Here is a 24,309-nt window from a genome sequence, read left to right as displayed (position 1 = left end):
TTTTTGTATGTTGAGGTAAGAGTTGGTATCTTGGAACATAATCAAATATAGGCTAAAATTGCAAGTATTTTTAAAGGCTAATGTTTATGTTTAAAAGAGGTAAACCAGCACCCCATCAAAATTTTTTTGGATAAATAAAATGTACTATAGCTGCACTATGTAGCATAATGGCCACTAGAAGCATAGCTACTAAGCACATATGGATAATAACATATTTTATTTCACTTTCACTAATTTTAATTTCAATTTATTTTGTCATTCCAGTAGCTATCAAGTTAGACAGTACCATTCTAAAAATTAGTTACTAATAAATATATTTTATCTGGAAATATACCATAAATTTTCATATGTACAGTAACTTACATAAAATGGATACAATCTTATTGCTATCTAAACACCCAAATCCAACTCTTTGTAATATAAAAAAAATACTACATATTCTTGCTTCATTTCAGTGAATATAAGGAACATGGATATTTATGAATATAATTTACCAACAGCTATTAGTCATTTCTGCAAAACTAGAGATTTCCTCCCCCCCAAAATTAACTAGATAAACAACTTAATCATCTGCTTTCATATGCCATTTCACGCCTTGCACTTGTTTATTGTTGTTGTTCTTATTTGTTTCCTTCTTGGAATTTTTGCAAAACAGTTATGCCAGAATTTGGTATATTTTGTCATTCTTTTTAAATACAGAATATTTTTTTGCTGTTGACTATTTATATTAAAGACAAATATATACTTAATAATTCAAGGGAAACAATCAAAAGTTTTAGAATAATTCCATTAGCTAAGGACTTTTTAAGAAGTTAGATCTATTTGATGTAGATTTGTGATCTGTTAGAAACCTAATTGTTTTAAGTATTTGTAATTCAAGCAGCAGCAATGCCAATGGATTTAATTATCAGTTTAAAAATCCAAACAATGGGAAGCAAGATAACATGCTGCCTTCAAAGCTATAGTAATAAAAGGAGTGCTGGTACATCTTCCCCATGTACCTGGAAATGATGGATGACCCAGATTTGCCTGCTGCAAAAATCTATGTGTCTAATTCAAATCATTTTGATTGTGTAACAGACTTTACCCTGGTCATTTCTGAAGGCAAATTCAGATGCATATTCTCATTAAAAACAAAGTACTATAGTCGGGTGTAGTGGTGTATATCTGTAATCTCAGGGGCTCAAGAGGCTGAGGCAGGAGGATTGAGAGTTCAAAGTCAACCTCAACAAAAGTGAGGCGCTAGGCAACTCAGTGAGACCCTGTCTCTAAATAAAATACAAAATAGGGCTCAGTGGTCAAGTGCCCCTGAGTTCAACCCCAGGTACCCAAAAGAAGAACAAAATAACCTGACTATGTGATATTTATAATTAATGCTTTTTCAAAGTTTTTTTTCTGATTTGAGAATTCCTAAGTGATAATTTAAGAAAGTAAAACATGCACTGATCCTATAATGTCTTTTATTGTTTATGTCCTGAAAAACAGGATGTATATATTTTTTTTTAAATGTGGTTTACCAAACATTGGATATGTGCATTGTAGTCTGGGATTACCCCTTTGGCATTGCTCCTATTTCACCCCTGAATATTCTGATTTATAACAAAAAGTAAGAAAAATTAGGAAACAAAATACTCTTAGACTGATATAACTATAAAACCAGAAAGCAAGAATAACAGTTTTCAAGCCAAAAAACACCTAAATTTAGCACCTGACTTTGTTATTAAATAGTTTGGGTGAATCATCTAGGTTTTTGAAAGCTATATGCAAGACATTTGTGAACTGTGAATGATTCCTTTCATTCATGTGACATGACTGCCATTAATCTAAAAAAATCAAATAGAAAAGAATGGAAAAAAAAGTATTAAAGTGTGGCTACATATAGTAAAGATGTCACTTTCATGAAACTTTTTGTTTTCCATAGGCTTGTGTGTATGTGTGTTTGCATGAATATGTGAAAGAGAAAGACAGAGACCAATAGAGAGAGAGGGAGAAACTGGATAATCAAGGCTCTGACTTTTTCTCATAAATTGGGCTATGGAAAATGTAGGGGAAAAAAGACTTCTCTTACACTTTACAAGTTTCATGGCTAATACCTCCTATTTAAAAAGACAGATTAGAAAGACAAAAACATATACACATTTACTTAATATAAGTTTCATGTGACACAAGAGCCTTCAGATGAAGATCACCTCCTCCTCCCCAAACAAAAACAAATACAAAAACAAAAACAGGAAAGTCCTTTGCATATTTAGGTTGAGTTTGATGGAGAATGGGCAGTCACACAGAATTATGTTTGGGGGATAAATGGGTATGATTTGATTGCAATAAACTGGGTGGAAACTTGATGGGGTATGTTCATTCAGATTCTTCTCTGTGTCCATGGGTGACATTCCTTTCTTCAGGGTATAGCATACATAAAGGTCTTGTGACCTACTTCAGGGTAGAAGTAGAGGAAAATGTCTGAGACATATTTGTTGCTTCTGTGGCTTCCTCAAATGGTCATATGCCACATTTTTAGTAGCATATCCAGAACCTCTCCAATGGCAAATAGAAAACAGGTGAATAGCCCTAAATCTGAAATGACATTACATGGAGAACTGAAAGCGTTAGAAAGAGTTTTTGACTTTGCCATGTTTAATCTTGACAAGCTGATTTAACCATTCTATGTTTTCTCTCATACTAAAATGTAAGATGTCTATCTCAAAATATTCTTGTAAGAATTAAATGAGAGTAAACATATGCATTCTATATACTAATCCCGATTCCTCTGGATATATACCCAATAGTGAGATTGCTGGAATACATAATAATTTTATTTTTAACTTTTCAAGGAACCTCCATACTACTTTCAAAATTGCTATACTAATTTACATTCCTACCAACAGCACAAAACAATGATAAGTTGTTGAGGTGAAAGATAAGGAAATTAACTTTTTAAATTCTTTTACAATATATACATAGATCAAAACAACACATTATACTCCATAAATTTACAAAATTATTTGCCAAATAAAAATAAATGAAAAGAATTAAATGAAATGCCACTGCAAATCCATTATAATAATACCTGGCACCTAATAAATTCTGTTAGTATTACATCTTTATCTTATGATCCTTGATTTACTTTAATTTTTAAGTTCAATGACTCTTTATAATGCGGATATTTTCCTCTTCATTTTTAACTTAAATTCTATGTAAAACATTGTGATTTTAAAGATGTACATTGAACATTATCAAAAATTCCTAGTTATGTGATTTTTCTAACATGTACATTTTTCATACAAAAAACAATTTTGGAGAGTAAGCCCTCATTGTCAATTTTTTTCTAACATGAATTACTTTGTTCCTTTTTTAAAATACATTTTTTAGTTGTAGTTGGATACTATATCTTTATTTTGTTTTTATGTGGTGCTGAGGATTGAACTCAGAGCCTTGCACATGCTAGGTGAGTGCTGAGCCACATCCCTAGCCCCAATTCCTCTGTTCTTAAAATGTCACCAGCTTCCAGGATTCAACCTTACCCTGCTAATAGCAAGTCTGTTGCCTATTTCAGAAGAAGAAATAAAGGATGTGTTGGGCACTAAGAGGCAAGAAGTTAGTTTCATATGAATGAAGCCAGATTTAAAGATAGGCAGTTAGTGTAGATAGGTAAATGGAGTCAGGTTGGATCTAGGAGGCCAATTTTGAGTGAGTCTGGGAAGTTGGAGACTGTCCTCTGAGAGATCTTATCAAGAACCTGCCCCTGCTCCAACCTGTTGCCAAGGTAACCAGCCCCAGGAATTCCCCCTCCCTACAGGGAGCTGTAAGGTTTTTAATGAGTCTTTTGTCTATTCCATTCTGCCCTTCCCCCTTCAGCCCACCAGTTTCCCACCTTTTGGCCACCCCATCAGCATTCCTGGGCCTAGTCACACACAGGAAGGAGAAAGCTAAGGGGGAAAAGGCAGGAGAACAAAGGAAGTTTAGGACATATAAAAAGGGCAGAACACCTCCTTCTTGGGATACTAGGATATCAGCTATGGCCCCCTTCTCCCTCAGGGGAGAAGTCTATGTTAACCCTTTTTAAATGAACCCTGCTTTATATGCTTGCCTCGGTGTGATTCTCTAATGTTCAAACTTCAACATGTGGGGAAGCAGGACATAACCAGATAACCGGAGGTATCTTGAATATTTCATACAATATAAGAAATTTTTGCTGGGGACCTTCCTTCATACTGCCACTGAAGAAAAGTGCGATACTATACACCAAGGCAGACCAAGTGAAATTACATCTATTCATAAAGACTTGAATAGTAATTACAATGACAGCATTGGTTGGTTTAGGTAATAGCTTATACTTCATAAATCATCCTGCCCTTGGAAAATGCTAGGTCCCATATAATAAACTCATGAAATGGCTTCAGACCCTTTGTATAATGTTTTAAAATTTAAGGCTAATTACTTCCAAATCAACACAGTTTTAAGCATAACTTTACTCTGGCTCTTGATTTGATACATTGTCAATTATGTCTATCTTGGTTGGATTTAAATTGAATTAGATTAAACTGTGACCCAGCGATTTTCCAGTTTCTCATGTGGTCAATGCAAACAGTTATATTTAATGGTGGTAAAGTTGAGATAAAAATGTTAAATGTAAGAGTCAATTGCAAGGTCATTATTTTTTTTCAAGTAATGAAAACATAGTACTTGATCCACTATAAAATTACAGGCTAATGACTCAGTCCTACAGAGTGGCTCTCAAACCTTATTCAATGTACCCACACTGATTTAAGCAATAATAAAGTATCATTTGAAAGATTAAATAATGACAAGTAGTATAAATCACATTTTAGATGGTGCCACAAAATACAAGTTTTTAAAAGCTCTGGGTAGAAATTTTTGGATACAATAATGAGAAAAATGGTTCAAAGGTATTTGGTAAATTCTTATAATTTTCTAAAAGAAACAGATATTTGTAAATTCTGATTTTTAAAAAAATTAACACAAAAAACATTTCAATATTTTAATATTATTTAATATTATTTTCCTAGGCACCAAATTCCATTTTTGAAATTACCATCAATAAAAATACCAAAATACATTAGATTGCCCAGCCAACTGTAGAAAAATGGAATATGTCATCCCAAAATAGCCACTTTGACATAAAGACTACTTTGAGCAGAAGGCAATTCAGAAGAAGCCGATACAAGGAAAGCACTCTGCCCTTCCTTATCTGTCTAGAAGCAGGACATAAATTCACAAAAGTGTCCTTCTTTTTCTACCAGAAAGGACAAAGTTTTATAACCAGAGACAACTTTAAGTCCTTATCAGCTCCTAACACCAAAGAAATCTACATAATGAAGTATACTAACTAGCTCTCATCTACTATTAGTTTTCAACTTACTTGCTTTCTCATAATTTGCCATCCTTAGAGACTCAAGGTCCATAAATTTTGTCTCTTATCTAAAAATGCATTGTTCTCTGTTTAAGATGTTATATAAACTAGGGTTCTAAGATACCTCTTTGAGATTTACTCATTTTTCCTTGGGGGGTTCCCATGACATGAAGTAGACATGTTATTAACTTCTGTTTTTCTCTTGTTAAACTGCCCTTGGTTAGGGGGGTCCCACTTAAGAATTAAGGATAGAGGGAAAATTATCTTTCCCTACACAACCTATTTATTGAATGTTTATTCCACAGAAAGATGAACAATTACCTGATAAGTCTGAAAATGTAAACAAATAGCTTTTGTAATTTTTTTCTCAAATTTACCCAACAATATTTGGACCAACAATGTTTAGATTTCACTTATTTTAAGTAGATTATCTCTAAACTATATCAACACTGTTGATTTTCTTAACAAATTATTATATATGTAAACATGATATTAAAATTGAGGGAATACCTGAAAAATGTTATAAAACCATTTCAAAATAAATACTACAAAGATTTTCCCCTTTAATATTTAATTACCATTTAAATTATTTTCAGTGAAAGATTTTGATATTTCAAAAATAGCAAATTCAGTTTATCTTCTCTTTTTCTTTTTTTTCTGTCAAAGCATGTTTTTTAAAATATAAATAATTAGAGGTAAAGGATAACCACTTTAGGCATAGATATAATATTCAAAATATTTATTCTCTGATATAATAGCTATAGGTAATTTTAATAACAGGGCTAATTCTTATAAAAAGTACCATGCACGAACCATGTACACTGAAAAATATTGTTTTCTCTGTGCAAAGTGAGCTAAATCAAAGAAGGAAATATTCATGAAACTGCCTACTACTCTCATTTGTTCTCATTAAAAAACAGCTAATGTGAAACCAAGGAGTGACTTCACTCACATTTCTAATTAAAGGGTCTGTTACTCTCCATTTATCAGTTGGCCACAATTTTCTGGACAAGACTAGAAATGATTACTTATTTGTTGATCACCCTTTGTCTACTTTTACCACCACTTCTCTCTGCACACAGAATTGGCATAGTGATATGAGGACATGAGTTAGGATAAAAATAAGTAAAGACATTCTTAAAAACATACTCTTCCTGTTTTGTTCCAAAGACTTTACAATTCTGCTTTCCATCTGCTTTACAAGTGAGGTTTCTACAGGTGAGTTTATATCAACAGATTACTGTCTTAACTTTGATTACTGTCTGTCTTTGATCTTAACTTTTTGTGTTCTGGTTACCATATCATAATTTGGTTGAGAATTGTAGGAAGCTAAAGGAAATATGTTAAGTTAAAAACATAACCCAATGAGCAGAATACAGAGGATGACCCCTGAACTGTCATTAAAAAGAAATTCAAGGCTGGGGTTGTGGCTCAGCGGTAGAGCACTCACCTAGCATGTGTGAGGCCCTGGGTTCAATCCTTAGCACCACATAGAAAGAAATAAATAAATAAAATAAAGGTATTGTGTCCAACTACAACTAAAAAATAAATATTAAAAACAGAAATTCTTTTGCTGAAACAAAGAGCATATTGTCATATGAAGAGAAAGAAAATGTGGATTTGCAATTAATATTAATACCCAGATGGGCTATTTTCTAAACTTTGAGAACAACCATATTAATTTCCCATCTCATTACCTATCTGCTTATATATAGAACACAAAATAACTAGAAATTTATATATACTCACCCCAGATACCTATATCAATCAGATAAGATATATATTTTTAAGCCTAATAACATAACAAGAGTCTTATAGGACTCAAAATATATTATAAATGTGTATTTGGTTGGTTGGTTTTGAATCTTTTAATACCGGCCCAATTAGATTATTGAGTCTAGACAACACAAAATATAACCTAACTTCCATCAAATATAGTGATTCTTAGCTGCAAAAAAAAAAAAAAAAAAAAAAAAAGGAAAGGTTATTCCCCTTTGAGGGTTCACTGATTTCCTTAGTGGAATCTCTTCAAACATTTTATTTTACAGATCTAATTAATAAATGATATTCTGTGGTAGTGGTTCTATAAAAGTGGTTCTTGGACCAACAGCATCAGCATCACTTGGGATTCGTTAGAAATAAAAATTCCTGGGTCCCACCCTTGAATAATGTACTCTGTGAACCCCTGGAATACATGTTGTTACAATAATCTCTATGTTGTTCTCATGTACTGTGTTTCATCACTATTTGGAATGTGTGTGATATCAAACAACTCTACAAAAATAAAACTGACTTGCTTTTTCATTTCAGATTGATACATCTAATATAAAGGGTAGGCTTCAGACTCAATTTTGCATGAAAGATTGGTGATTGTGGGGCAGTCTCATTACTCTATCATTGTCTATTGTTTTACAACTTCATGGTTTTCAACCCAAAGTTCAATAATAACATGATTAAATCAATATCTAATTGTTGGCCCAAACAGCTCAATAATAATGTAATTACTCAAGAATGGCATTTTATTCCTTCTCAATACTTTTATTCTTTACTCCTACAGATCTCTTTGGCCACTACCCCCCTGACAAGTCAAATATTTACATCTGTAAACTAAATATTCTGTCCATTGAGACCACTTTATAATATAGAGGTATGGCAATCAATAATTCCAATTTTCTCATAAGGTATTTCAGAACTTAGTAATATAGAGAGCAAAACACTTTTGCACCTTCTAAAACTAGCCTAGAATTATCAAGATCTTAGTAGCAGCAGGTTGATAAAGAACAACAGCAGTTTATAAAGAAAAAAATATCTTCCCTATAAACAAATTATTTTCACTTTCATTGAAAACAGTGAGACCTATCACGATTCAATTTTCTTTTCACTAACTGAATGATATCCTTGTTACTTGGGTACTTTGCAAAGATTAGATTCAGGAAAACATTCCAGGGAACGGTTCTCAGTGGATTACAACTATTTAGCATAATTATATTGATTCCAAACACAGATGCATAATTCTACAAGTCATCTAAACATCTAATGTAGATGTTTGGGAGTCCACATACCTGTAAGCCATATTTTGTAATTCTCATAAAGTTATCTCAAATAAATATTTGAATTATCTCTCAAAAATATTTTTATACTTTAGTACAAATAAAAAGAAATACTTACAATAATAATATTCTGTTTAAATTACTTCATTTACCAAAAGCTAGTATGTAAAAAAATACTGATTTTTAATGTATTAGAATTAATCCCTAAATAATCAACTAAAGATGTCCCTAAACAATGGTTGCATGTTGGGGTTATTAAACATTCAAAAGTAGATTAAATCATTTGTTATTATTACAAACATTCAGTACCTCCTCTTTTCAAGTTATCAATATCCCCCTACCGCCTCTTCATTTCTCATAGAACTTGTCAATTTTGTGATATGACCCAAGAGAGGAAAGTTGGTAAGTAAAATAGTGGTCACAACAATAACAGGCAAGGAAATATGGTACTTAAAATCTATTGCATAGGTTCCAATTTCACCTCTTCCCTGTACCTTGAGAACACCTAAACTCTAATTTCACCTTTTCTGAGTATCTCACTAGGTCATTGAAAGAACTAGCTATCATATATAACTTTCAATCGTATTATTAATATAAGGGTATATAGGAATAAACATTTTTGAATTCTCAGTTTCTGAAATGAGGATTTCTATATTTCCCTGTGTCAATATACACCTCTCTAAAACAAGTGTACCAAATTCAAGTGTTACCAAAACCATGTATAGGCTGCTTATCACCATCAAGATACATAATTTATTGCCCTTCATTCTCTCCCTCAAGTATATTTCTTCTGAATATTACATACTAGGAAGAAACTGGAAGCCAAGGGCATACATGTCAGTTTAGATCTATGGTGGACCTTCCATGGTACCATGGAAGCTCTATTACTTCTGTTAAATGAGGTATCATGTATAGTAGTTAAATGTAAACTTAGAACTGATACAAAGGAAAGATACATATAGATTGGTACCTCTTTCACTAAAATAATATTTTGCCATTATGTCTCTCTCAGCCTTTTCCTTTCATAAAGTGGAAATTTGTAACTCATTTTAAATGTATAACATACTTACTCTTTCTGTGTGTGTATATGTGTGTGTGTTGAGGGCATGAACTGGCAAAGAAAATGTAGTGGGGTAATAAAACATAAATAAATGTCCTATTCTTCCTGCTTCAAACCAAGAAGGTAGCTGAAACCACATTCAAGAATGAAATGACCAGGCATCCAGAGGAAAATCACCCATTCAAAATTTTTGTTCTGAGAATCTTGGTTGATACAGGTTGAGTCTCCCTTATGCAAAATGATTGGAACCAGAAATGTTTCAAACTTCAGAGATTCTCACATTTGAAATATTTGCATATAATTTACCAGTTGGGCATTTCTAATCCCAAAATATAATATCTAAAATGCTTTAAAATATTTTAAGTATCATTTAGGTACTCAAAAAGTTTCAGATTTCAAAATACTTCAAATTTTAGATTTTGGGATTAGATATGCTCAATCTGCATAAGGATTCATACAAGGTTCTAAATGAAAAGAATATGGGAGAAAGTTTAGTCAGACTTCAGAGAGATTCAATGAGCTTCAAAGATAGGGAATGAAATGATATTGAATTCAACACCCTATTCTCACATAGAGCTTTCAGATATTGTGTTAAGACATCCTTGTTAAATGACTGTAGAGGTCAGATACCAAGGATAGAGTTGTCCAACACTGGCAACCCCCCCCCCCCCCGCCAGCTTTGTTCACAAATAAGGCATGGCATGTAGACTGGATGCAATTTACACAGACCTGTCCACTTGGCCCTTAAGCATACTAGCAATAACCAGAATAGACTGATATCTGAGATACTCTTTTACACTATTTTGTATACTATTTAGCCATTGGGAATTATAAGCATGGAGGAGAAGAATACAAAATGTTATGGAGATTGACTTTTCAACAGTCAGATTGCTGGGGGTATTGGTTGTTGTAGGAAGAGAGTAATCAAATTTAAAGTACCAAATGAGTCATTAAAACTATGACATGGAATTAAAATTCATGCTTGTTTCAACAGCATCACAAAATCATGGAGTTAGGGATACAGTAATTACTACTTAACTGTTATGTTCTCAAGAAGACCAGATGACATCATGGAAAACAACAGAAGTGAATAAGAGGAAGAGTTACAGTAGATAAACTGCATTAATGTAAGATTCTTTCAATTCAGAACGTACTTGTCTTCCACAATGACAAAAATGGCAATATTTTTGGTTATGTTTTACTATTTATAATGCCCTTTTAATATAATTTTTATTACAAGTTAGCATGGATATACAAGGAAAATAAGATTCAAAAAATTTGAATTTTATGTTTAACTTTTTTTTTTCCAAAATGAATTAAAGTGTGGCTATGTTTTCCCCTAAAGTACAGGGTGGTGTAAAGAAGCTGATAAACTGAAAGAAGGTGAGTTCTAGCTTTCTGATGTATGCCTATATGTTATAGCCAATTTCCTATCATATCATAGGACATTGTGAAGCCATTGATAAAAGTAATTGCACATTCTTACTTCATTTAAGTAAAATGTAAAGCTTCATACTGAGTTGTGAACAATCAGACAGAAAAGTGGAGTTATGGAAGTAGTGATGATCACTAAAACCACTGTAGGATCAAAATCACAACACAACTCATTGGGAGATGGTTTATCTGAATATTTCAATTGACCTACAATAAACACTTTTATTCTCACATAGCATCAATCAAGTTTTATGACAAAATTATTTTTGGTAATGATTTCCAAAACTGTCTTAACAAGCCTTGGAGAATGAGTAAGATTTTTATAATATACATTTTATTTATTATAAATAAATATTAAACATTTATTGAGGATTACCACATATCTACAAATTACATGGAAAGACTATTTACCCTGAATTAATCTTATCTAGAAATGGCTTTGTGTTTATGTGGAGATAAATATTGTTTGCTTATCTTTATAGAAAGGATATGATAAATCACATTCTAGTAGAAATTTTTGGAATCAGAGGTTAATAGAAGACTTATTTTGAAAAAATAGAGTCTATTTTAAAATGAAAATGTAAAACGTCAGCTGGATTTACGGTAGACACATTTGGCTTCCAATCACACTAAAATGATAAGGATATATTTAATCAAATTTATTTCTTTAAAACACCCTTTCTGTGGCTTTACAAAATAACAAGGAGTTCCTTTGCTATATCTCTATAATTTACAAATATTATATAAATGTGTGTACACTCCACTGATAAACCTTTGAACTCATATTCATTTGTACTATAATATATGTGCATGTAATTTTCCATACTGACATATAATTTTTTGTTGCTTTTTCCTCTCTTTTACAGCTTCTTTAATACATTGTTTCCATTCAGAATTTTTCCTTGTTTTAACTTATCATCGAGTTAATTATCTTTACTATTGACCAAGTATATTTATTACATTCATTGTGTGCCCTGGTTTAATAAATATTGGGGTAACCTAACTTTCCTATGTACATATATAAATATACCACAGTGAATCTCACCATCATGTACATCCACAAGACACTAAGTTTTTTTTTTTTTTTTAAATATGTAAGTAAATGACAGAAAGATCTGTAGAATAGATGGAAGGAAATAAGAGGATGGGGAGGTGAAAGAAAGGGAAAGTACTGGGGAATGAATTAGAGCCCATGACATTCCATGCTTTTGTAAGTATGTCAAAATGAATTCTAACGCTATATATAAATAAAAAGAACCAATAAAAATAAAATGAAGTATATATTGCTTCCTTTCATGAGTTCACAGTTTAGACCTTTCTTCATAAAGGTTTCCAGATTCCTTTTAGCCCAGAGTACTGCTGGCTCAGACCACCCACACACAGCCTACTAAGCTCTACTCCATTTAGCAACTGGTCAGCATCTCCCAAATGACAATGTACAGACCATGAGATCAGAAGATTCAACTTCAACTAATTATGCCTATCCTACATGCTCAGAATTCTGCCGAAAGCTACGCAGTTACACAGTAAAGAATCAAATTATTTATTTCACAATTAGGTTTAATTTTTAGATCACCAACTGGTTTAAACAGAATAAACTGTTTTCCTTTAATTCCTCTTTTCTTCATAAGTTTCTAAAAGTAATATGGTCACCTATGTGAAATTTGGACAGAAAAACAAGGTCATATAAAAAAGATACTTTTAAAGCCCTCAAAATTAAAAGTTATATATATATATATATATATATATATATATATATATATATATATTTTACCTCTAAATAAATTTTCTCTTCTATCTCTATAAACATTTACATGTATTTCTGATTTGGAGAATATGCCTGAGACTAGAAATTCTATATTTGAAAGAATGATGAGTCTTGTGATCTAATTATAACAGGTTTAAGGAAAATACATATAAAATAAATAAAATAAGTGGAAGATAAACTAGAGGATGAAAATATTGGGAAAAGGCATTTAATGAACTCATATATGTGATTATTCCACAACTTTTAAAATATGGACACTCATAAAGGCAGAAAATAATATATCTAATTGCTCTAGGGTAGTACCAAAATGTATTCATAGAATATAAAATATCAAGATTTGTTTTTTATATGAGCAAGTGAGTTATGATAAATGATACTTGAGGCTATCAATGTATAGAGAGTGAAGATATATTTAGATTTGTGAAAATTAGAATACAGAGTATTTGTCTTTGTCATGTTTATATACCTTATAAAAATGACTCATTGGTTTAATTAAAAGTTTTAGAGTATTGTGATACTTATTATTTCAGAAAATATTTTTTATAATTATGGTTTCTGTATAATGTTTTAAAGTTTATATTAATTGTCTTTCAAAATCCAAAAATTAAGAAAATTTTAAGGAAGCCAGTAGATACACTAAATAACTACATATGGTGATATTCTGAAGATCATGAATTCCTATCCCAAATATTTAAGTCCATTTTTCATTTATTACTCTGCTGTATTTTTACATTTTATTCTTTGTTTATTATGTGTATCTCACTTAGTTCAGAAAAAGTTGAAGACTTTAAATACCTACAAAGAGAGTAATTCATATATATTAAGAGTGCCTGGCATTGTGCTAGAAATTTTCACCTCAAATGAATTGTTAAATCCTTACAACAAGATGCAAAATATCAATTTTGCATATTGTCACTTTAAAGTCTTGGATGTAGGAATAAAACATTATTAGCAGTATATTCCCATTGTCTATATTGGATTTATTGAGTAGACACTCAATAATGCATACATACAGATATGATGGAAAAATAAGAAAACTGACTGACAAAACATTTGATTTACTTGCTCAAATCTAGTGTGATTAAATATAAATCCAAGTTTTTCTAACCTTGAAATTCAAACAAACCTTTATATATTGCATTCCAAATGCTATTTTTCAAGATAAGAATATTTTACTCTGTGTCCATATATAATTATCTATAGTTGTGCTATTGATTGTGAGTTTGGTTGCAACATAAATATTAAGAGTATAAATTAATATCTGGAGAAAAGGAGGATGATTTTTCATTTTAAATTATTGGAAATATAAGTTATATTGACCAAATGGACACAACATAGTTGTATTAATTTTGCTTGAACTTGGTAAAGATACAGAAGGACAAAACATGGTAATTTTCATAATGATAAAAGTTCCATGTATCTTTTTCTAATTTATGACATATAATAGCCACTTGAAGGAAGATTGCTATTACAAACCTCTGATGACTCTCATGTCATTAAAGAAACACACATTAATGACAAGAACCAAAGTTGCATTTTTATAAAATTAATTAATCTCTTTGCCATATATCATCCTATTTATTAATTAAGATTCAATGTAATATTTGCAGTTTTACACAGCTAAAACAAAAACAACAGTATGAGGAAAATATGAAGATTTAAAATTCACAGGTATATAATCCATTTTGAAAATTCCACCACTTGTATCTTAAAAGAGAATTAACAAATATGCTTACCTTAGAAAATTGTGCATTTATCCATTTTGTGAATGTTTTCTTTTGAACATCTTCTCTTTCATCTACAATGTAAAATAGTAAAGACAGAGTTTAAATATAGTTCTTATTTTACAACCAAAATAAGTATCAATTATTGTCTACTAATATTATTTTATAGTTAGTATTAAGTTCATTAATAAATTATATTAAACATAAGTGATTTTTGTATTAGGCATCCAATCTAAAATTATATTTGAAAAATAATTGATATGGTTAGGACAATAGTCATTCAAATATCATACAAAGACATTGTAGAAAAATAGTGGAAATAAGTGGAAAGGTATTTATTTTGCTATAATGTTTAGCTTACTCTAGTATAATTAAAAGAAACTACTAGCTGTCATTTCTTCAGTAAAACTATTCCTGATCTTTTCCCTATAATATCTCCCATCCATGTAGAAATAATTACTCCCTCTTTTGCAATACCTACATACTCTAACATGGGCTTGATCTCCTTATAGGAGAGGATTTCTAATGATCAGAAGCATGGCTTAGTTATCTTTGCACCCCAGAACCTAGCACATTGTCTGCCCAAATTAAGAGCTCAGAAAATATGTTTGATAAATATGTAAATGCTTTAAGGGAGGGGAGATCCTCGAAGTCCAAGATTTCTAGTACCTCTTTTCATCTAAAAGTCAGGAAATTTCAAATAAAAATGCAAATGATATTCTTCATGGCTTACATATAAATACTCAAAAGAAAAATCTCCAAGGAATTATGCCAAAGGATTAGGGTAAAAAATTATTAAGAAGCAGCTTTACAGAATTCATTCTTCTAAAAATTATCTCCTTTACCTAAGCTGGAAATTAGTACTGAGTAAAATGGACAGAAAAATCATCCATCTTGATTTATTGAAATGCTTTTTCAAAGTCAAAGCCTATCTTTGAATTACTCTAAATGTGATCATATTAGTTAATATTTACTAAATGAGTTCATTTGTGAGATATTTAAGATTTTGGAATTTCATATTTTATTTACTTGCATCAAAAGAACCATAACTGAAATGCCCTGAAAAAATAATCTTATTTGCTCTCAAATTATTTTTCAGTAGTAAATCTCCATTATTTTCTTGAAAACAGATGACATAGTAAGGATTATATTTCCCATAATAAATGAATGAATGCTAATAATATGTTTATCTTTAAATCATAATATAATTCATTCATAGATGTTTTTAACCAATATGTGAAATGGTAGTGGGTGATATATTTTAAATACAGAAAATTTTATTTAGTTTCACAAAATACATTCTTCTTATTAATTTGTGTTATTCCTACAACCTACTATATTTGTAGTTAATATTAGCATTATTGATATGGTAAAAGACAAATAATGTATATAATATGAAAGTCTTTCCTTTGTAGACAAGTATGAATAATAAAAATAGATAGTAACAGTTTTTGGACCTAATGATTGCCCTTTTGGATCTTTTTATTGCCATAAGTTCAATATAAAATACATACTATTAATTAAAACTGAAACACTTAAAAGTGAAAAATGAATACTATTTTTATTCTTGTTAATTAAATGCACAAAGGCCTTGAAGGCAGCATGGAAACATTTACATTATATAAACAATGCTATATGTCTAGTGTGAAATAACATTAAATGTAAGGTTCAACATATAAACATCTTCACTAGATGTCATCTCTTACCTCTAGTGCATTTAATACAAGAAAAATATGACTTCAATGAAGCATATATTTTATCTTATATGGTAACATTTTCCCTAACATGAAAAATGTTATTATACTTAATTTTATCATTATTATAAAATGTATAATAATTACTAGTACCTTATTGTTCATTAAGATGTTTTAAAATATCATCTCAATCAATTCATATGTAATTTACTATTTTATTCATTAGAGATATGTGAAGTCAGAACAAATTAACCTAATAGGTAACAGAAATAAACTTGATGTAGATTATGTGAATCAAAGTCTTCGATTTCCACATTTATCAGCTATCTCTCATTAACATTATAATTGTATATAGTGGAATATTATAAGATATAGAATGCCATAAGATAATCCCCAAGTAACAAAAGGTAAACATATTAACAAATTCAAACTAACCATGAATTTGAATCCTCTATTTAGACCAACATGGGGGTCCCATGATTGTTGTTATCTATGTGAATAGCATCCAGAATTTCATAATGCACAAATTGTATGTCTATATGAATTTATTATATGAATACATTTTATATATCATAAATATTAAACATTTTATAAATTTTAATAATTGTCATTCACTTGAAGAATTGAATTACTCAGGATGCTGGATGATTTGGTTGTTAATACCTTAAATAATAGAGGCTGGGGTTGTGGCCCAGAGGTAGAGCACTTGTCTAGCACACTCGAGGCATTGGGTTCAATCCTCAGCACCATATAAAAATAAATAAAATAAAGGCATTGTGTCCAACTACAACTAAACAAATATTTTTTAAAATGTTAAATAATAATGCTTTTACATTTACTAACTGGTATTTAGTGTTTTTGTCATATGTAACTAAATAGAAAAAATCTTAGACATTTATTAAATTTATTTTAACTAATACATAAAAACATAAAAATCATTCTTATTTAAAGAGACATCATGTGAAGTTTGAATAAATATATATATCTTATAATGTCAAAATCAGAGTAAACATATCTATCTCCTCAAATATTTATCATTTCTTTATACTGACAACTTTTAAAATCCTATTTTTTGCTTTTGTAAGTGTATAGTACATTATTGCTATCAATGATCACCCTGTGCAATAGCACACCAGAAATTCTTGCTTTTATCTTACTATAACTTAGTACCCATTGATCAACCTTTCCACATTCTTTCCATCCTTCCTTCATTCCCCAGCCTCTGGCAACCACTATTCTATTCTAATCTTCTGTGGGTTTTGCTAAATATTGTCGTGTTACTTTCCCATTACTAACTGGTACGAGAAAAGTAAATTTAAGTGTTTCTGCATTATAATTTCAGTGCTGTTAGGAGTCCCGTTGGTTTTGTTTTTTAAGCAATTACTGCTTTGTTAGATGTAAGAAGATACTTGATGTTTGCTTTAATATAAATTGCTTTAATTAATAATGAAGTAGGACATGTTTCATGCATTTATTAATTCTGCATGTTTTTCCTTTTGTTAAAATGCTAACTTATATCCTCTGAACATGTATTTATTGAGCACTAGATAGTTTCAAATAAATTGGAATGAGATAACATATCGATAGTTCTTAAACATATTAAGTCATGGACTCCATTTGATTATCTAATAAATGTAATGAATGTTTTCTACCAAAAACATGTCTTTAGAGACATATTTGCATACAGTTTTCTGAAGCTGATTGACTACTATGCTAAAGATTCCTATTAGTATGAATGTTAAGGATCTCTATTTGCAAATTAAGCTATTTACTCTTAGTTAATAAACTTTTTCCCAAGTGGACATATTCCTTTTAATTTTTATTTCACTTTATTATTTTAACTTTTATATATTTTAATTTATACATTATTTCTCATAGTGCTTTAAAGTAGTTAAATTATGCATGGTCAATCACATACCTACAGTTAATCTAAAGCCAATATATACATACATCACACATATATAAATCATGACAGAGACTATTTTGATGCTTTAACAAGATGGATATTTTTGTAGACACTGTCAAGGAGAAAAGAATAAAGTGAAATCTGTTTTACTAGGAAGTCATTATCTACATATTTTTGTTCACTCATTTCAAGTAGCACAGTCCTTTTCATTTTCTCTAGGGTTTGTTTATAACTGATTTTCTTTTACAAATAAAATATGCATGGGGATATTAATGTGAGAAGCAAGGAAGAAAATCTCTCTTAGAAAATTTACTTGAAAACTGTTCCCTGGAGATATAAAGGAGTAAAGAACTACTACTTCATAAATTGCAAAAAGTGACCAACATTTTATTTTATTCTCTCTGTGGGGAACTCCATATAAATTAGCTTTCTACCATGACATAAAATTTGTATTTCTTCTTAGAATTAATTAACTCCTTCTAATAAAGTTATTTTTTATTCAATATATCTGGCTCTCCATAGTTTCTAAGATTAGTGAATTGACCCTTCACCCTGTTATTAACTTTTATATCCCTGAAACCCTCAGGAATATAAATTTGGGATATATTAAGTTGTGATATTCATGATTCACAAAAGCAAGTTACTGCAGAAAAATGATACCAGGCAAACTGAGAGAACATTAAATCATGGGAAGTGGTGGTTTCCAGTCCCAATGCAGGACTTCATAGAATTATGGCCTCAAAATTGCCAGGCCTCAGTCTCTTTATCTGTAAAATGTGGATATTAATTACTTTTTAAATGACAGAGCTCTTGCTAGGATACAGCAGAATCATTCATGCAATTATTTATAGACTTTTTTTTTACATATAATGCTTATTACATGCTGGTTATTGCACTAGTTACTGGAAATTTAAGAGGCTCAGTCTTTGCCAAAGTTCATAGCATAATAGTAAACAGACATATTATAGATGTACATGAAACATTTTGTATAAGAAAGGGTACATATATTCACAGGAGCACAGAGAAATGGATATGCTGCTGCATGGGTGTTAGGGAAGATATTTTAAAAGTGATGGCAAAGTTGAGTATGGATGGATGAGTGAAAGTTAAGAGGGAAAAAGGTTGGGAAAGAGAAGATGAATCTTGCTGAACAGGAGGTAAAGGTAAAAGCAGAACATGAAGACATCAAAACTGCATTGCATGTTCTTCATTAAATGTAGTTCCATTTGTCTGCACTCTGAAACATGAGCAGGAAAGTGACACATGATGAAATTGCAAAGGGAGCTGGGAGTGAGATGCTGGAGAGTCTGCACGACAGGACCCCTTCCCTTTGTCTGCTATCAGGTAAGACAGTATAGGAGAAAACTGGAAATAAAAAAACAAAACAAACAAACAAAAAAAAAAAAAACACAGTTCATTGGACACCAATTATTATCTTTATTATACTGAGCAGTTAGCCATTCTCTGTACCTGAAAAACATTGTTAATGGTATTTTTGTTAGTTAATATGTTTATTGAGATTCTTATCCCTTATATGAGAGAGAAAGTAAAAATGTAGGCATAGAAGGGAATACTAAAATTGACAAAAGTTTAGAAATACACATAGGGAAGGAAAACAAAGGGATATGAGTTAATTTCTCTTTAAGAGAAAAGACTATGAAGTAATAGGCAAGAACTATTAGGGTCAGTCTATTCTCTGCTTCTACAAAAAAACGAGAAAAAAGGAAATGAGGAATATGGAAGATTAATGGTAAACATTAGATAAGGTTATGTGATACTTAGGAGCATTATGAGGGAAAGCCTCCAAACTCAGGACATATTCCTAGCACTTAGCATAGAATATGTTATATAGTAATGCTCAATAAAAGTGTTTTAAGGTAATGAAACTCAGATTTATTTTTCACTCCTCCTCTCATTTTTCTTCTCTGCAGATATAAATTCTATTGCCCTATTAAGCAGAATGATGGCCCTTCAAAGATGTCAATGTCCTAATCCCTGACATCTGTGAAGAAATTATGTTATGTGTCAATGGAGAATTATGGTTACAGATGAAATTATACTTGCTAATCAGCTTACTCTTGATAGGGAGATTATTCTGAATTATCCAGGTAGGTTCAGTATAATCACAAGGGACTTAAAAGGAAAACAGGGTGGTATGAGAGCGAGAACCAAAGATAGAAGCTTGAGAAGGACTTACTGGTTTTGAATATGTAGAGAAAATGCTATGAGACAATGAATGTGGATAGTCTGTAGAAAATGGAAATAACAATGGAGTAGATTGTCTCCTGGAGTCTTGAAAAGGCACACAATCCCATGGGCACCGTGAATTTAGCCCAGTGAGGCCCATTTTGAGTTTCTGGCCTGCACAACTGTTTCATGGTAAATTTATGGTGTTTTAAGCTGCTAACTTTGTGATAAGATTTACAACAGTGACAGGAGACAAATATGTAACATTTCATCTGTAAGTGATATTAAGTCCAGCAACAAATATATACTGACACCTACCTACTAGTGGTATAAATACAACTCTGAAAAAGATAATGTATCTACCCATTTGTTGTTATAGCTTAATGAGAAAAAAAGACACAAAAAGAATATATATGTGAATTCAGACATACTAATGAGTTCCCTGATTTAAAAAAAAAAGTACAGCACTCTTTTCAAAAGCATATATTAAGAGAATGAACTTGAAAAATCCAGTATTCCTTGATGAAGTGACAACTCATCTGAGTTCTGAAAGTTAATTAAGAGCAGAGAGGGCAGAAAAGAAAACTTCAGAAAATAAAAAGATCAGGCAGAACTCTCAGGATGTGAGAGAAAGATAGTGAGTAGTTCGTACACATCACAAGGGAAGAAGAAGTATAAAAGTGGCAGAGATAAGTCTGGAAAACAAGTGAAATAATCATCAACCAAATTATGATGGGTCTTTACATTTAGCCAGAGGGTAGTTAGAAATCAAATAAAAAACTGAGTAATGGGGAGTATTGAGTTTCAATTTGAGAAATAGATTTCTCAATATGGAGTGGAGATTATTTTGGAAGAGGTAAGACCAGTTAGCTGGTTATACCTATGATCTCTATGAGAAATGATGATGGCCTGTACTACTGAATTGCAGCAGAGCTGGAGAGACGTAGATGCTTACAAAGTGTATTTAATAGGTTTCATTGATAAGAGCTAGTTAATAATTAGAGGGGAGTTGGGATTGTAGCAATCAGTGATATTACTCAGATGGGAGTCTAGAGAACCCAGAAAGAAGAGGACCTGGTTCTGTGTGTGTAAGGAAGGCATGAGAGACATTGGGAAATATTAAGCTTTGATACATAAAAGGATATGTATATAAGGCTGTTGGCTATAGCAGCCTGAAGCTCAAGAGACAAATGTGACTTGAAAATAAAGATTTTGGAGACGCAAGTCAATAGGCACATAGTAACTGAAATCTCCATAGTGACTGATGCTATTAAGATAAGTGCATAGCTTTCTGATCCAAAATAATCACTGTCTCTTGGCTCTCTTTCCAACACAAGGGCTTCTCCCTAATCTTTTTCACTGACTTGCCCTTCACCCTGGAAACATTGGCATTCCACCCAGGGCTTATCTATCCTTCATCTCGTCTCCTTTTCTTGGTCTACTTGATTTATTCTTCCTAAGCAATGTGACCTCCAAACTTCACCACAAAAATCTTTGTATACTGATACTGATGATTAATGATATCTACATCTACCTTTTTAAACTTCCATAATGTCATGAGCTTCAAGCTGATGTGGTTGGTTTTAGTTAACTTCTCCACCTAGATATACTGCCAATACCTTAACAATATCATTCATCTTTCCCAATAATTCACCTACACTTCTCCTCCTGTAAATTGGTGGCATTAGTATCCATTTACCTACCAAATAAGTAACTCTTGAGTCATTATGCAAGTTTGAGGAATACTTAACCTGAGGCTGAAGGCAGAGTATTTAGAATGGCAATGTAAGGGCCTTCACAATTTGACTCCAACATAATTTTCTAAACTTATTATCCATCAAGCCTGTTGGCAGTCACACATACCCCTTCACTTAACATGTATCTGCCAGATCGACTCAAGCTACACAAGCCAAATTTCTCCATGAATAAACCATCCACTTTCTTGCCTTAGTCTTTTGTTCACACAGTCCCTAGAATATAACTTAAAAACTTTCACTCATAAGATTTAGTTCAAATGTAAGCATTTTCACAAACACACTTTTTCCTGATATAGTTAATCAGTCAATTTCTCTGACATATGTATAAACATTAGCATTTTGCTAACTGGGTACACTACATATGTTTTACAAAAAAATATTTAATTATACACACAAATATTTTAACAGTATTAGATGTGTACACAGACACATGCTCAAATACTTTACTCTCTTCAATTCCCCCCTTAAATATGACCCCCTAGATAGAGGACTATAATGTCTTTGGAATTTATATCATCTATCATGGTATATTCAAGCAGAAATGTGTCCCTAACAAGGGTATAGTTTAAGAATCAAATAATTAATTAATAATGATATTAAATCATAGATCTACTAATTCCTAGGCTAATGCCAAACTACCCACTTAGAAAAGGAATTGATGATTAATTCAGAAGTTCTGTAACTAAGCACATTAAGCACTCACTAGATATGAAATTCCTTTTCGGTATATTCTTCAAAATCTAGCCTTGTCAGTGTCATTATGTTTAACCTCTTATGATGCAAATTTACTTGTTATTTTTGCTTGAATTAAAGAAAAATAATAAATACGAAGTATTTTTTTTTAAATCTAGGCTTAGGACTGACATATTTCTATTTTAATTCTTATAAGAAATGAAAAATTGAGGTGGAGACTATTTCTTTCAAACAATTTCCCTTGATTTGTCTGTGTGAATCACATTCTGCAATGATAAAATTGGCCTGTATTCTGTCTTTCATGACTGTCATGGTTTTTAACACAATGTAAAATGTTATGGATGACCTGTCCGACCCTTTGTTTCCATCACAATCATGCCTCTTTCTCATGTAGTTCAACTGCTTTTTATTGTAGGGAGTTGAAGGACCCAAGGAAATAATTTGGAAAGCTCTGTCAGCATGTACTGAATAAAAGTTCCCTCCCATTTCATGCTAGTTAATCATATAATTTACGCTATATTAGAAAATATAATTTATGGCGAGGGCTTGATATAGTCACACATTTGCATATTTATAAAAATGACAATGCTACATAGAGAAAACAATATAAGACCTATAGAAATATTTTATGTATTTTTGTAGAAGTTGTCATGAAATAGGATGTGATAACAAAAAGATAAGAGAATCATACTAGAATGGAAGAGAGATTGGAACTCCAAGAACAGCTACTAGGTAGTATAAGTTGAAAATATCAAATGTCACATGATAGATGGCACAAATGGTCCATTCTTGTTCCATTAAAATTACAATATAAGCCAGTGGTTGACTATATTATTTCCAGAGTTAAATAGCAAGAACTCAAATCTCAGCTCAATTTTTTATTAGCTCTGTGACCCTGGGTAAATTACTTAACTGCTGTGGGTCACATTGTCTCCATCTGCATCACAGGAATAATAAACAGTAGTACAGAATTGTGGTACAGAAAAAGTGACACATTTAGCTGGGTGCAGTGGTGCATGTCTGTAGTCCTTGCAACTTTGGAGGCTGAGTCTGGAGGATCGTGAGTTCAAACCCAGTATCAGCAACTTAGCAAGGTCCTAAGCAACTCAGCGAGACCCTGTCTCTAATAAAATATAAAAAAGGGCCAAGGAGGTGGCTCAGTGGTTAAGCACCCCTGGGTTAAATCCCTGGTACCAAAAAAAAAAAAAAGACACATTTATGATGCATATTAATACTAAAACAAATGAAGAGAGAAAACCTATAAACATTTATCTCAGATAAATCACAACTTCCTATGGACCTGTATAAATTATATTATCTCATAAAATAGACAAAATTTCTAGAAGCCAAGTATATTATTGATGCATCCAATTTTAATAATATTTATGAAGATCCACATCTCTGTTTCTTTATATTGGGGCTTTCTCTGATTCTAGGAAATTTCGGTAAGCTGACCAGCATGGTAGCCCAGAAGTGATAGAAATTTAGGGATCTCTGGAGCAACCCTCAAAATTGACAGAAATTTATAAATATAAAATCCAGTGGAACAGTAGTTAATCATGTTCTATAAGGTTCCTCAAGTGCTACATAGGATATTGAACACAGAGTGACCCACAGGACCTCTTTTGTTGTCTGTTTTCTGTCTCATATTCCTTATTCTCTCTT

The 24,309-nt window shown here is 31.5% G+C and overlaps 1 protein-coding gene across 11 annotated transcripts in view; it reads right to left on the bottom strand.

The window, feature by feature from the left end:
- Window positions 1-24,309, bottom strand: part of Dmd (dystrophin) — a 2,205,817-nt gene that overhangs the window by 1,897,071 nt on the left and 284,437 nt on the right. For all 11 annotated transcript variants that reach the window (XM_058572890.1, XM_046425263.2, XM_046425265.2 and 8 more), the window contains exon 2: window positions 14,420-14,481. In XM_058572890.1, coding sequence (XP_058428873.1) covers window positions 14,420-14,481 — 62 coding nt within the window. The remainder of the gene's footprint in view (window positions 1-14,419; window positions 14,482-24,309) is intronic.

The sequence above is a fragment of the Marmota monax genome, unplaced genomic scaffold (assembly GCF_021218885.2).
Source record: "Marmota monax isolate L192 unplaced genomic scaffold, Marmota_monax_Labrador192_F-V1.1 WCK01_AAM20220418_F8-fsc00075, whole genome shotgun sequence".
NCBI lineage: Eukaryota > Metazoa > Chordata > Mammalia > Rodentia > Sciuridae > Marmota > Marmota monax.
The sequence above is the reverse complement of the archived record's forward strand: the minus strand, read 5'-3'. Positions and strand labels throughout refer to the sequence as shown.